Source organism: Pygoscelis adeliae, unplaced genomic scaffold (assembly GCF_000699105.1).
Source record: "Pygoscelis adeliae isolate BGI_AS28 unplaced genomic scaffold, ASM69910v1 Scaffold38, whole genome shotgun sequence".
In the NCBI taxonomy this organism is placed as follows: domain Eukaryota; kingdom Metazoa; phylum Chordata; class Aves; order Sphenisciformes; family Spheniscidae; genus Pygoscelis; species Pygoscelis adeliae.
In genome coordinates this window covers 10307665-10323694 of record NW_008825614.1, presented here as the reverse complement: position 1 = coordinate 10323694, position 16030 = coordinate 10307665, and the positions used below count along the sequence as shown (strand labels likewise).

Below are 16030 nucleotides of genomic sequence, written 5' to 3'. Positions count from 1 at the left end.
CTGCTGAAACATTCTTGGGAGGATAGATAATTATGCAGTGTATCTCCACTGGGCAGTTATTACTGCAGTTTGAACCATTAGTTAAGCTGTGGTAACATGACTGCAAGCTAGAACTGGTTCTGCTTGTTGAGGACCAGAGTAGACTTTGGGCCAATTACACATACTCAGCAGTGCTCGTTGTCGTGCAAGGGAAGCCAGCTGACCAACGCTATAACTCATAGGGCTATCATGTATTTCTCAAACTTCAAAGTCACGGTCAAGCCTCAAGATTACAGCTGAGAAGAAGAATTGCAAATTGTGTAATGGATCACTTCATTCCTAGAACTTCCCACTTCCCTAACAATGGAAATAACTAACTGGAATGTGCTATCTGACCTGGCGGGAAGGCTTTGATGCCTCCTTCTAACCTTTCCAGTCTCTCTAACCTCTTCTACATAACCTGGATGACTTCCCCCTACCCAGTTGCATGGCCTAGTCATCTTCCGTGGGTCATCAACGCCCTTCAGGTTCAAAAAAAAAGTGATGGATCAAGAGATTGGTGCGAGAGGTCTATAAATCTGCTTCTCAACAAGTGGAGACATCCTCAGGCATAACAGTTCCTCTTCTCAAGTTCCTTGGAACAATTTGCCAGAAGCATGTAGCTTGCTCTTGCTGATGGGCAGTTAACATAGATCTGTTGTAAGGAGATTGAGTGCATTCTTGCACCCTTTTATAAATTAAGCTTCTTGGAAACTTAATTGCTTTTTGGAAGAATTGTTGTATCATTTCTTGCAGACTTGAAAATAATATCCCCAAGATACTTTGCTCCTGGACGCAGTGGCTTGTTTAAACTGGAAATTGTGGCCACTCAAAGATAATCTGGATTAAAAAGTAAAACAAAAGCAAACAACCAACTTCCCCCAACTTTGTTGCAAAAATCCTTAAAGACTCTATGCTAACTCTCCAGGAAGGAAGTCTCTACAGAAAAAAATGTTGAGGCTTCTGTTGTATGACATGACTGACTGTAGCTTGGTATCTGGTCCTTCTGTTGTTCTGTGTCTGATGGACTCGCGTTTCCTCTTCGTTATCCATAGGTGCTACCAGTAGGTTCTGAACTTCCAGCTGGCACTCCATCCAGTGAGCCGCTGCCACCTTTTCCAGGACCTTCACTAACTCAGGTGCTACATGACTTGGCAGATTTTATCTGCTTCTTTTCCTTTCAAAGAGCATGTTTCGATTAAACTCTCCATTGCATGTTATTAATGTCTTTGTTTTTCTTTTCTTTTGACCGAGTAACCTCTTTTGTGTAACTGTAGCGGTGCCCAGAGTCACTTCAGCACTGGATATGTAGCTTGCCCTCTGGAATGCTGTACCCAGTGTGTGAAGCACAGGAACAATTAATCAGGCTTGGGGTCTTTTAGTGTGTTAACCTGAACTTTAGAGGGTTTTTTTTTTTTAAAAAAAAAAGTAACACAGGTGAGTGTGTGCATAAAACTTGAACCTGTTTTCTTCTTGAAAAGGGTATAATAGCAAAATAATAGCTCTTTAGGGAAGAAGTATATACTGCAGTTAAACATTAATGAAAATGCAAAATCGCTGGCTTTGTGAATTCCTGTTTTTTGTTGGGTTTTTTTTCCTAGTTATTACTACACTGACTTCACTAGGCTTTCAGATTTGCAAAAGGTCTTTGAAGCTTCTGATTCTAAACATGAGTGGAACTGTAACAGTGGCTTCCCTTGCTCAGATTCTGTCCTTGTATGCAATAGTTAGCTTGGATATTTTGTATGTGAATTGGACAGGTGTTCAGCTCAAGACCACAAAGATTAAATCTGTCTTCACTGTTTTTTAAAAAATAGAACACCCACCCTGTAATTGAAAGAACTGTATTAAGACAAAACTGTTTCATGGATCTTCTAAGTGCTGTGTAATGAGATGTAACATGGGAGCACTACACTTCAATATGCAAAGAAAAGCTGAAAAAATAACCGAACAAAACCCATGAGATCATGAGATCGAGTTGTGCTACTTCTGAAAGAATTTTGTGGAAAAACACAAAGTTGGCTTTCTATAGAATTATATTAAAGTACACTTGGCACAGAATTATCATCCCAGTTTTATATTCAAACCTGTAAAGATGTGATTCAAGTGGGTACTTAGTGGTGCCTGCTTAAGGCTCAGAGTAATTTTGTCTTAAATCTACTGTTTCCTGTGTACGTGTGCTTCTTACAGTATTAACCTCTTCCACCTGTGGTTCAAGTCCACAGTGAATAGTCTTAGAATACATGTCCAAAAGCTATACTTGGAGACTGTCCTTTTATAGAAAGGAATTATTCACGTACGTCTTCACCATGATTTAAAGTGATTCCAATAAAATAGCTACAGTATGAAAATTTGTACAATACTTATTAGCATTATGGCCTGATTTCTTTTTCATTTTCTTGACCACTGAGAATTTTATCAACGTTAGCTCATTCTGTGTTAAAATTCTCTCCATAACACTCTAACATTCTCCCTCTCATCTCTTGCAATGGAGCTCTTGAATTCAAGTTTCACCTGTGGAAGGGAATGTAAAATACACTTCAAAGGTCACTTTAGTTCTTTGCAAGCTGTTCCTTTTTTGGGATTTACAATAGCCTGATGAGAAAACCTATATGAAAGGACTTAAGCTGACTGTCATACAAAGGAATAGTGTTAGAAAATTGCAACTTTAAACTGTGCTAAGGAACTTTGGTTAATGAGCTGTCATGGCTCATATTCTACGGCCAAACCTAAAAACTGAATTACATGTATTAGGGTACTAATCTTCAAAGATACCATTGGAAGAGTGTTTCCATTTCTGTCTTTGAAATGTGAGAACCGTGGTATTACCTGGTTCTAAAGACATGAGTAGAGTTGAGCAGCAGGGTATGTTCGCTGCTTTCGTGTAGTTTTATGTTGGTTATGACATTAATAGTTCCTTTTTAAGTTTTCCAGCTTTTTTCCTCCAGTGCTCTCTATGCAGAAGCTCTGTCTTCCATTCAGCAGTTTCTCAATCTCTCTCAGTAAATGTCAGTATTTTGTGATCTCTTAAGAATCTCTCTTAGACTAAGTTTGCATGGAGTGTGTCCTGGAGGTTAGAATGGAAAGTCTAGTGGACCAAAGTTACAATGTGCTGAAAGTTGACATCTCATCCTCTTTGTTCCTTCTTTACCACCTTCTTGGTCTTCATCTGATGGAGCAAATGCAAATCAGTGACCTTAATCAGAAGTCCTCGCAGATGGCCTCTGTGTCCAGAACTACTACTTGGTTGTCTCTTCTTTTTAATTAAAGCATGTTTAAATCTCTTGTAAGCAATGAGAATCAGTCTGCTACTTGGAAAGTATTATTCGGTGTGAAAAGGCAGAAATTTGTGCTCTTTATGTAAGAAAACTATGGAAGTGAATGTATTGCTCTTGAAACCTGCCATGGAAAGGAGTGCTGCGGTATTTGGTTTTATGCAGCTTCTTTCTAGCAGGCTGAATGGGGGCCATATTCCTGCCCTGTGAGTAATCAGGAAATGGGTATCTTCTGCCTCCAAACTGAGCAAGAAGCTAATTGACTTCTGTAGAGCTATAAGATGGTGATGTTAGCAGGCAACACTTTTTTTGCCTCGTGGCTTCTGGAGGCAGAAGCTGGTTTATGCCTTTCAGCCAGTTCTTTTTGAAGCATGGTTTTGCTGAAGAGGAGACAATAACAATTTGGTGATAATTCTTATCTGCGTTCTTACCATGAGCAAGGGCAGCAAATGGATCTGGAGGCAGCTGGCTAAAATCAGTCACACTAAGTTCATAGTCCTTTTTGTTGTCATTGCTTGGAACTGGGTATATTGGTAATATTTTTCCCCCAGACTCAAAGCACTTGCAGTCACTTATATGACTCAAGCCACAGTACCACTGCAAAAGGCTTCTTCCTGTTTGTCATAGGTATTTCTGGCAGGATTTGCGGTATGGAAAAGGCGCAAATATAGATCCCTTGCTTCTTGTCCTTTGCAAACAACTTACCTAATTTCACTTCTCATTTGAACTCTAAAGCCTGTCTAGGAGTGAGATGAAATTGGAGGAGACCAACTGGATCAAATCTAATTGACTGTTAAGCGCATTTGCTGCTATCTGGAAAATTACTGGCTTGTCTTAAAGCAGATAGGCTTGCCTTCCTTACTGCTTCTGTCAGTAGCTCATTACACAACTTTTTTTTCTTTCCTTAGTACCAGACTCCTAATTTGCAGACAAAGTACGTGTCGCCTCAAGACCAGTTTTGGACAGTTTGTTCCTTAGTCTTAAATACCTGTTCTGTTTATTCCTTAATTGCTCTTTGAAGTGTATTTAGATTAATTTTTCAAGCTTCATTTTGGTACCCTTGTTCCATAAGGAAATCTTTATTTCCTGTCATTCTGATATCTCAACTCTTTGTTTACTTGAAGCAAATACCATCTTGTGAGCATAAGTGGTGAGAATTATACAGTATTTCAGGTGAAATGTCCTCTTTATTTTACAGTATTATTGAATTAAATTAGCTCACTTGTCTGCTTAAGCATTTGGATTTCTGAATGGAGTCATAGAAGTCTGCATCTTCTTGTGCTCTTTTTTATTCGGATGGAATTGATATGGGGCTTATTGTTCTTAGGTTTTTTGGTTCTGCTTTGAAATCCACAGTTCAGGAAGAATGTGATCTTGGCAACCTGTTGAAAGCATCTTTATGCTATTGTGGATCTCTAACTTTCAGTTTCTTGAAAGTGGAAGGTAAGGTTTTTATGTTGCCATGACCTCAGCTTCAGTTCTGAAAATAGATCTAGCTTTTTAATATAGAAGACTTGGAAAGATTAATGATGCTAAAATTTGGATGGAAATTTCTACTCCATAGGGTCAGAATTGCAACTTAGTGACATCTGCCACCACTTTCTTCTTCCATATGTATCTTAGGGATATGGCCTAATTAATTTTGAGTGAATCCGAACTTTTCTTATCTTTAAGATATTTTTAGGTAATTCTTCTTCTCTTCCCCTCCCTAAGTCAATTGACCAAGTTTGAGAATCATCTTGGATGCCAACTCAAACAGCTGAAATCTAAGTAGTAAGTCTACTTGAGAGAGACTCTGCCCCTCTCCCTTCTTCCTCTTCAAGTCAGTCCATCCAGATAGCTTCTTTGAGGGAACCTGTAAGTGTGTGGGTTTTTTTTTTTTTAATTTGTTATCCTCAATCTTGCTTTATCCATGCTTGCTTTTGAAACTATGGGCATCTTTTTGAATTTTTCCATGATTTTTTTTTTAATTGACTTTCTTCAGTATTTTAGATAATCCATAATACAAATTACCTCCGTTATCTTTCAACCAAAAAATGTAGAACTTGGAGGCTTGCAGCATCTTTGGTCGGTTCTTAAGAGCGGGAATGCAAACTTCATGCTAACTTCAGGAAAAACAGAAGTTCCAGTTAATACTTCTTTTTCTATTTTTTACCAAACATGTTGCTTAAATTGCTTTCAGTCTTACTGTGCTACACATGTTAAATGTAAACATGTAGGAAGGGAACATGATAGAAATATGTAAGCTGTACTGACTGCTTTAAATTTTAGTATTAAATATGGCTGGTTTTTCTCAAATGTGATGTATTTCTTCTGAGCTGGGACAGCTGTTTACTCTTTCCTTTCTCATCAGTCCCAGCAGCCATTGGAAGATCTGGATGCGAAGCTGAGAAGAACCCTTAGTCCAGAGACTGTTCCGGTGACATCTGCTCCTGCCTGTGTACGTTTGCAATATTGGCAGTTAGTAGTCTTGAAAAACTTCATTGTTTTCTCAAGGTTGTGCTCTTAGGTCACTGCCTTTGATATCACTACACCAGTCTTTAGACTTTTAAAAATAAAAATGAAGAGTCATCTTCCAGTTTGTGGGACTAAGTCAACCAAAATAGGACAGATCTCTATGTTGCAATAGATTACGTATTTCCCGAGGCTGGTTTTGGTGTTAGTTCTTAATCCAGCTTTTCTGGTGATATCATTAATGTCACCAAACTAGAAGCTGAAGTGACTGTGGAATAAGGGGAAAGAGCACTAAACAAGCATTATGTGATATGTCAGTCTTAATGTGGGAGGGATGTTTAAAGTGTGAATCTGAAATTTTAAAAGGCTGTAATAATAACTTCGATACAAAATTGAAGATAATGATTGACATTGTGATCTCCAAGTGGCTACTTATGCATTACTTCTGCAAAGCAAAAGGGGATGTTCTGCTGACAGCCTCGGGGTTGTAAGGCGTGCAAAATCTCTTGCTGATGTTGCTTGCTTTGGAGGCTAAACTCTTGCATTCGTCTTGTTGTGGGTCATACTTTGACCCTGGTGAAAATAAAAGATTATGTAATATGTAGTACGGTGGATTTGTTGGCATTTAATCAAAGTGCTGATTCTTTTTTATTTTCTTTCGTTTTCCCCCTTGAACCTGTAGTCTGTGCCCTCAGTAGCATCTACAACGGTTACTGGGCTGGTGTCCACAGCAACACAGTCTCTGAAGGATGGTAAGACAGCCTTGATTATTTTAGATGGTTTCTCAGCATGGAGATACAATCCAAAATTGAACAGACTAGCAACTTGGAAGGATATAGCCTTTTTAGTAAGTCATACAATGGCAATTCCTTAAGGATCGTATTAGTTTTTAGTAACTGGACTGAAATTTTCCACTCTGGGCCAGGAGAGGGGAATGATATATGCATATTATAGTAACTCATTTAGGATTTAAAGCTGTCCAAAATGCTAAATGAAGACTTGCAAAGAATCTCCAGTATGCTGCTAAGGTACAGCTTCAGGATTTGAAAGAACTGTTTTCTGTCTTGCGTTATGTTCTTGGCAGCAACAGTAAGACTTCTCATTTTGCATCGTCGTGCTGTGTTCTATACGTAGGATACCTCTTCCTCACCTAAGAGTGTTTCCTTTCTATTTAAATAGAGAAATGAAGGTTAAACTACTAACAATTTAAGAAAGGTAGTAGGAAAACCAGACTCCCTTCTGGCTGCTTTAGAACAACTGAAGGTTGACTGGATGATCAACAGTTGAAGTCTGAATGATCAATGACTTTCAAATCTAAATGAGCTCAACTGTTGGGGGGGAGTGGGGGGGATGACTTGCAAAATAGTCTGAGAATTTCCTGTCAGTATTCCCCTAATTGTTTTAATTTTAAAAATCTTACTTTTTTTTAGAAGAAACTGTTAATGCGGTACTAAGGTTATTTCTGAACTATCTAGTAAGCATTATTTAACTTGCATGTGCCTCTGAAGTTCAATGACAAACCTTCAGAAGCTAATAAAACCAATAGGAAAATAAAATATCCCCATTTTGGTATGTCGCTAGTGAACTATACCGTAGAACTCATTTATCTGCTAGAAAATGAGTTGGGTTTTGCCTGCTAACGTTCAGAAGGTAAAAGTAAAACTGGGAAGTTGCTTAATAAACACAGCAAGCTGTCCAATAGAACTGATTTAAAAACAGAATGTTATTTCTCAGGTCTGTAACCTTATACTGCCAGTGCATACAGCAAGAAAATTAGGAGTTGACACCTAAGAATCCATCTCTGAAAGCTTCAGATAGACTGCTTTGAGTAAATGTGGTTTACACCATTTCTTCAACTTGTCACTTTTCTATTAATAAGTTGTCCCCAGCGTTAGTGAAATTTAGGTAGTCAGTGTGGGTATTGAATTAAAATAAGCTTTTTCTTACATAAATTTCAGTTCTGTTTTTTTATTCTTGGGCTATTTCACATCCCTGTTTGAAATCAGTGTGCTTTTTTTACTGCTATCTAAAAGTGCACTTTTAGCATGTATACCGTGCAGGGAAACTTTATAGAAAAATAGTTCACTTTAATGTTGCAGTTTGCTATTCTAGCTGGTAAAGTTGAAAAGAGATCAGGTGCCATGAATCCAACGGCCTGTTAGGAGTTAACTGATAGTTGAGTCTGAAGTAGATAAAAAGATATGGTTGGAGTTCAAGTAATTTGTAGCTCATTTTCTTCTTAATCCCATTCTCCTTTTCCTTAGCTTCAGCATCGTGTGGTGGAGAGAGCAGTGCTATGGCTACCACAGCAGGAGCCGGGGTTCTTAAGATGGGACGGTTTCAGGTAGGAGATGTTAAACTGATTTGGTTGTCGATACGGGACCTTCGCTGAGCAGTTCCTGCCTAGTGCCAGCTCAGTGTGCCTCGTGGTGGGCTTTTCTGTTGGGAGAAAATGTCCATGTTGAACTTGTGAATGCAGTGCTTGTGCAGGGCTTTGTGCCGATGCTGTTTTCCTTCAGGGTAGATCACACTAGATTATGCAGGTCTAGAATTGTGAATACAGCATTTCATCATGTCGGGCCTTAGCTGTGTAACTGTTGGCCTTGGTCTTTAACGTTACCTGCTTTTTGGCTAACAATGCTCAGATGTTCACTGTGAAGAAAGTCCCCTCCGCATCTGCTGTGTTTCTTGGAGTTAATCCTTCAGGTTGCCTAGAAGTACTATTTTGTGTGGCAGTGCGTTACTTGGAGGGAAGCAGTAGCTTGCTTTGTGGCATACCAAGGAAATGGGTTATTTTCCCCTCTCGGATGCATCTTGCTATTAAGGTAAATAAAAGCATCACGTTAAGGAAGAACTAAGAAAGGCTGCACGATTGCATTTCTATTCTAGGTATCCGTGGCAGTGGACGATGTGCTAAAAGAGGGTGACAAACCTGAAGCTAAGCCGGTGCAGTTTGAAACCACCTCCACTGATTCTTCATCTCTTTCTGGCAGTAGCCCAGAGAGTACACTGGTAAAGCAGGCTGGCAGTCGGAAAAGTGAGGCTGTCGCTGACTCTTCCTTGGATGTGGTAGATGGCATTCCTCAGACAGTTCCTGTGCTGCAATTACCGGTAGATGTTGGTCAGCCTACGAAGGTTGGGCGCTTTCAGGTAACGACAACAACGGATCAAGTGGGGCGCTTTTCAGTGTCAAAGACTCAGGATGAGGTCAGCTGTGCAGAGAAGGAGCCAATGAGTCTTCCTCTCTCTGTGGACTTGGAACAAGTTGCTGCTTCAGCTGCAGCTCCGAAGAAAGAGTTGGAGTCAAGGCAGTCCCCACACATGAACGGTCCATCCTCTGAACCAGAGGCCGCCTTCTTAAGTGGGATGGCTAAGGATTTGGATGATGGCTCAGGGAGCCCAGACTCCCAGCCCCTGGGGTCAAAGATCAGCCTCCCCGTTCAGAGCCTTAGCAACTCATTCAACTCTTCCTACATGAGCAGCGACAACGAGTCGGATATTGAAGACGAAGACTTGAAATTGGAACTCCGTCGGTTACGGGAGAAGTAAGGATTTTTTCCTTCTGTGATCGTGTATGAAATGTATGTAACAGGATTAATATGAATTTCATCTGTACTTTACTTTCACAAAGAACAAAAGTAAACTTTTTGAAAGACTCGACCTTTGCTAAGTGTCAGGACCCATTCTCAGTGTTTATGTGGGAAGTAAGATTCTTTAGTGGGAAAGTAGTACGTAATTACAACAAAGGTATATACGTTTGCTGTGCTTAATTTTCTAACCTGTAACCTTGTTGTATGTGTTTATATGTAGACAGATTGCTGCACTGTGGATAAGACTGCAGATGTATAGAAGCTTTTGCGTATCACTGCAGTTTGGTAGTTAGGGGGAATAGTGGTGTTTCATTTGAAAATGACACACAACACTGCATTCCTAATGTGCATTTCTTGCATTTCTAATGGCTCTCCTTTTCCTGAAGAATCCTTGTTGGCTTAGAAAAAAATTTAAAGTCAAGCAATGTGACCTACTAATTTATTTATACTGTAAGTTGAACATTTTTTAGGGCAGCTAGCAATTTTAAATCTCGTGTATGCAACTGCTCTAGAAAAAAAACAGGAAATGCAAATGTAGAAGTCTCCAAGGCCGTATGTCTCAGAAAATGAGTAATCTAGCTATTCCTGTAGCATTTTAATGCTGAATGATTTGATCTTCTACAGTAGGTGTATGTTCTTGCTTGTACTTTCATTTATCCTGGTTTTATGATTACAATGTTGGGAACTTTGTGTTGGAATTCTAGCCAGGGTTAGGGCACAATGGAAAATGGCAAGCGTTCTGTCATGCGTGTTCAGTGGTTATTTGTGGAAAAGATTTATTTCCTCCTTTCATAAATGTTAATGGGAGTTTGACCAAAGGAGCTGGTCAAGCTTGACTGGAGGGGGGGGATTGTATGCGTGCATGTGTGTACATATAATTTTCGTAAGTCATACCCTTTTGTAACTTGTTAGGCACCTTAAAGAGATCCAGGAGCTGCAGAGCCGCCAGAAGCAGGAGATTGAGTCACTGTACATGAAATTGGGAAAGGCCCCACCTGCAGTAATTATTCCCCCAGCTGCACCCCTTTCAGGAAGGAGGAGACGACCTACCAAAGGAAAAAGCAGCAAGTCCAGTCGTAGCAGCTCCCAGGGAAATAAGAGCCCTCAGCTATCAGGTAAGCCTCTCTTCAATTTTTTGAGTAGATAAAACAGACAAGGTACCATCTCTCATTCTTAGATCTCTGTCCGTCTCTCTGTCTCCTCTTTTGGAGGGAGGTGTGTGTGTCCTAGTTCCTCCACTGCCTGGATTACTAGATCATTTTTGAAATTGCTTTTGCTATTTGGTAGTCTTGCTTGTGACTTTTGCAATCTACTGGAAGATACTGTTACATTGTTCTGTAAGAGCAGTTTTGAAGTTGTGATTTGTTTTTCTAGAGATTAGTCATAGGGCTCTGACTAGGAAGAAAAGTGTAAATTTACAGTATGGGGGAAAACGTTGATTTATTTTTTTAATCTTTTTTTTTTTAAGATAAACTACTCTTGGTGCCTCCTGAAACTGATGTTGCAGAATGGGGCTGGTCTTTTCAGTCATTTTCAGAGATACTTTAGTAGCACTTAAGCATGGTATTACTAGTGTCCTTACACTTCAGAAACTGAGTCACAACTGATGGATGTTAAAGTAGGGATTTTTTTTTTAATGGAGTTGCAATTTTTTTTTTACTTACAAATTGAGAAACAGTTTCAATTGTCAAGGCTTCCTTTCTTACTAAAACCATTTTTATAATAAACAGAACTCAGGAAAATAGTTCTGTTTACTGTTTGAATGACATGGATGTCAGACGCTTGCTGGGTAATTGTAGATGTCTCAAATCCTGTAGCACTGAGTAAACAATATTGGAGGGGCAGAAGAATTTTTCTAGTCTTACTGCTTTCTCAGAAACTGGAGTAGTTCCTTCCCCCTCTCTTGCCTGGATTGTCATGCTTGACCAGAGGATGCTATCCCTTTTTCCCCCCCACCACAGCATTCTTTCCTGTATCACTAGTGTAATGGCTCAACTGATCATTTGAGTTACTTGGTAGTGACTTCACTCCCTAGTAAACCTGCCAGTCAAACTTCCCTCTGTTTTTTCTCCTGTCCCTTGGGAACAATGACAGAAGCTTCAAAAATGATGTGGGGAAACTGAAACGTTGAACGACTTTTTTCCTTCCTTCTTCCTCTAGGCAATCTGTCAACTCAAAGTGCACCATCAGTCTTGCCCCCGCAGCAGACTCTTCATCCTCCTGGTAGTGTGCCAGAGACTGGGCAGAACCATTTGTTACAGCCCCTCAAACCTTCACCTTCTAGTGAAAATCTCTACTCTGCCTTTACCAGTGATGGTGCCCTTTCGGTACCAAGCCTTTCGGCACCAGGCCAAGGTAAGACTTCAAAGGGAATTAGTGTCGAGTCTTGCACCTTTGTTACTGGTGAACAAACGATCGACTTGATGACACTTGATTTTTAACACACAGCGTAAAGTAGCTTGGTAGTCTCCAGCCTATGCGTGGAGGCTGGTAAGGGTGTTTTTTGCGACTAGATTTCTACCTTCTCACATAGGTGAAGTGTGAGGTTGTTGAAGTAACGGATATATAGCGCATGGCCCTGTCTGCTGTACTGAAAGCACCAAGGAGAATACAAAAGAGTGCAGCATGGTGGTGGCAAGCAATGTTCTGGGGGGAAGGTATGGGCTGAAAGGATGAGGGGACAGATGGGAATTGGGGGGTCGGGAGTGTGAAGTGAGACTAAGGAAGGGGCAGAGCAGCTTTGGTGTTAACAGATAACTGAAATGGTAGGAAATTTCTGAAGACTCAGAGTCTTTTTAGACTTCCAAACTGCTTTGGCTGTTTCTGTCAATGGAATTTTTAACAATAACTCATGTTCTGCAATTATGAGTTAAAGGATTATCCTGGAAGGAAGAGTTAGTGTAGGAGGATGGAATGGTAGGAATAATAAATTGTTCACTTACTCAAGTTGTGGATTGCTTGTTATTAGTTAGTATGTTATCAAATAACTTCTCAGACACAGTGCTCACTTATTTGGTAGGGAGGGCTTTTTTGCATGCCAGTCATTAAGGGGATGATAGCTTCATTCCTTTACTTCTCTGAGCTTAGCTGTTCCGGTTTTTTCCCCCCTTGAACATCTCTTTGAAAAGCTTTGCCGTAGACTGATTGAATACATCAATTCTAATGAGTGTTTTTGCTGAAATTGGAGAAGTACAGACAGAAAAGGGAAACAGCCTTTTTGGAAGAATTTTCTATAGAGGTTTTTTTAATGAACTGTTTCAAGTATTTTGGAGCTACTTGAATCATCCCCCTGTATCTAGAGTTGTGTAGTACTGTTTTATAATTGGATACTTCTGCCAGGATTTGGCTTTCCTATAGATTGCAACCTTTTTGTTGGGTTATGTACTGGAGAGTAACACTGCAAAGTTGGCCTAATGTCTGGAGGTATTGGAGGGAGTCTCTTCACTCCGTATGTTGTCTGCATACTCTTTGGTCCACACTTTGAGGCTTATTCTTGTGTGTCACGTTAATGCATTTCACCCTTCCAACCTCAAGTTGCTAACATCTTGTAGTGGTGTTCTGTCTCTTCTCCTCTCCTTTCTCTGTTCTTCCCGTTTTTGTTTTCTCACAGGCTGTGCGAAGTTTAACTGTGCATCTGAGAGAGTGACGTTCAAGCCTGGTGGCAGGAGGACCCGATTTCTGAGTACGCCCTGCTTGGCTCTTTGTGTGTAACACCTTTACTCCTTCCTTGTCTGTTTTTTGTTTTGTCTTTTTGGTTTTTTCTGCTGCTTGGATCTGTTTCATGCAGCCCATTCTCATCTGGCACCTTGTATTCCCTCCCATCCCATGGCTCAGCTGAGCTGCTCTTAGCCCAGCTTTAGAAGTTTGGGTTCTCGTGTTAGGTATTCTCTGGTGTTAAACTCATAATAACAAGCACTCATTTTCCCTGAGCTTTTGGTGGAAACTTTTTCAGGACAGTTCAGTGAAATGACAGAAACTGGGGAGAGTTAGCACGTTGTGGGTACATGGGCATTTTCTTTTGGCCTGCCTTAGTAATTACACTTCAGCATACGTTAGCTGATGTGAGACTTGGGCGGGAGGTAGTCTTTCTAGTGGAACAGTGAGAAAGATTTGTTTTCCAAACTATTCCTTTCTTGGACACTACTGTAACTGGGGGGAATGTGTTGACTTCCTCCAGCAGTATGCTTACCGTGTAAGTTGGATGTGTTTTTGCATGTTCTCAGCACTAGTACTGATTACAGTGCAGAGCATTGATGCCACCTGTAGGCTGTTAATATCGACTTCTTATGTTCATTAGCAGATGGATAGCCAGATTGAAGTGTTGAGGGTTTTAAAAATACTTAGAGAATATTTTCAGGCAAACTCAGAAGATCCTTACCTATTAATGGCCCCAGGTTTAGAAGTTTTTACTGTGAATTGGAGATACACTAAATGTGCAACAAATAGCAGTAAAGGTGGGTAAATAGACGTCTTCAGACATCCCGTCAACCCTCACGAGTTACCTTGCAGCTCTTTTCAAAATCCTTTCGTTTGTACTTACATTAGGCCAGGCTTACAAGAGACCCTCAAACTTCTGATGTGATTGAAGTAATGATACGCTTGAGCTGAGGCTGCTGATGTGATGCTTTTTACTGGGAGTGCTGCAACATCTCCCACGCTGCTTCTGCAGGCTGGACCCTTTAAATGTCCGACATTTGTTTCCCACCCTCTGGAATGACTTGATGTGAGAAAGCTTTAAGTGCTGTAAAGAGACCTTCAGTCGCTGCACTGCATGACAGTACCACGCATCTGTAGCATGTCTCGCTACAGTTGGCAGTAGCACAGCTGAGCCGGAGAGCTGTGTGCAGGAAACTAGGCCCGGCCTTCTGCAGAGACAGCTGCAATGCAACCAGCCCCATCCTCTGAGAAAGCGAGTGAGTCAGAGGGAGGGGAAGTTTTTTCCTGGCCGTTCAGTTTTGCGATGATACCTCTATCCCACTTCATTGGATTTGGGGATATAAGTACTAATGGTATTTAATTTTTCAAATTGAGCAGCTTTAAATGTTTTTCCTAGGTATTTTAATGTGCAGATGTGGACTGACATCTGCAATCTCAAGCTTTACGGCTTCTTTCTTGGAAGAAGTTAAATTCTTGCCAAAGCTAACTCTTTAAAATTATCTTTAGTCTGGCCTGTCCTCTTTTGGGGTAGGGAATATAAAGAACAGCCATTCTGTTTCTAGAATTGACGATGAACTGAACGTATGAGAGTATCATTCACTTATAAGGCCTTGGCTTGCTGCAAATTGACCATCATCTGGCTATAAGAGTACTCTGGCATGTATATCTCTTGATTATGGGACTGGTGCTAAGGGAAATGGGTTCCTCTGGAAAAGCGTGTTGTAGCTGTCCTGTAAAAGCGGGTAATACTTGGCATGGCGCAGCTTGGCCTGGCACTTGGCTTATTGCAGGTTGCTTGCTTCCTGGAGTCTTGTCCTTGAGATGCTATTGCAGACTGTTGTGGAGAGTGACAGCTGGAGAAGATGCTGGGTTAGAATCAGCGGTGTTGAGGAAACAGTGCAGTGATTGATGCTTTTAACTGTGCAGCTGGAGAAACAGAGTGGTACAGCTTGGCAGGGAATGTCTGGACTATTCCACAGACCTGAGAAAACAGGGTGACAAGCTAAAAGCACTTGACCTGTCAAATCTTTCTCATGCTGTAAAGCGGTCCAACTTTGGTAGTTGTAAAATGCTTCCTACCTCCTGACAAAAATGGAAGGTGTGCTTGCTTTTCCTTTTGTGATAACAGCCTGTTGTGACAGTAATGTCTCCTGACATTCTTCACTACGGTTTGGCAATTCTGAAGAATAAATGTAGGAGGCTGGGCCTCTTCTCTTTCTGAAAGTACAGCTGATTAAACTGTCAGACCAGTCTTTGGGTTTTTCCTCGAATGTCCCAGTAGTGACTGCAAGAGCCCTGCTGTGCTGTGTCCTCTGTTTCTCACCAAGCTTTTTGTGTACTGTTTGCTGATACTAAACATTTCTCACTGTTTCTCTTATCTTTAACAAATTACTCTCTCTTTGTGCTTCAGGGAAGATGGTGAAAAAAGTCTGTCCTTGCAACCAGCTCTGTAGTAATTATCTTATTTCTGTTATCTCCGATTCCTGACTGTAAAGCTATTCATCAGCTTTTTCTGGTCACTGAAGCCTTACCTCCCTGACTCTGTCTCCAGCACAGCATCTGTCTGTCTATGTTATGCCCTCTAACGTGTACTCTGTCGTTAGTACATTGGATAGTCTGGCTATTACTCTTGCAGACAAGTGGAGGCAGGCAGAACCTCACCTTCACTGTGGAACTCTTTGCTCGTTGCTGACGAGAGCGAGTTGAGCACCAGGGTCAGTTGCTCGCTGTAACGTGCTGGAGTTGTACCTTTGAGCAGCTGGTTTGTTTACAGATCTGATGGGGCTTGCCACCTCGGTGATGGATGCAATTGCAGACACTCCTTCAACATTTTAGAAGAGTAAGAGTAAGCCATCAGAGATCTCCAGCGTGTCTCCCAAAGCAAGAGATGTTTAGAAAAGCCCGTGTGTGCTCATGTCACTTAATACTGTTTTAAAGGTGTCTTTTGACTGCTGGTTTATGGGGGGAAAAAATAAAAGGGCAGAATGAAGGCATTCTAGGTAGCAGGCTGGAGAGAGAGAAGCCTGTTTCACTTCA

At 40.8% G+C, this 16030-nt stretch overlaps 1 protein-coding gene across 1 annotated transcript in view; it reads left to right on the top strand.

Annotated features, from left to right (window-relative positions):
* Positions 1 to 16030, top strand: part of WNK1 (WNK lysine deficient protein kinase 1) — a 107691-nt gene that overhangs the window by 85708 nt on the left and 5953 nt on the right. The window contains 9 exon segments of the mRNA XM_009332893.1: positions 1074 to 1157; positions 5647 to 5733; positions 6430 to 6499; positions 8012 to 8091; positions 8637 to 9292; positions 10250 to 10452; positions 11498 to 11692; positions 12948 to 13019; positions 15405 to 15446. Of these exon segments, the coding sequence (XP_009331168.1) occupies positions 1074 to 1157; positions 5647 to 5733; positions 6430 to 6499; positions 8012 to 8091; positions 8637 to 9292; positions 10250 to 10452; positions 11498 to 11692; positions 12948 to 13019; positions 15405 to 15446 (1489 nt within the window).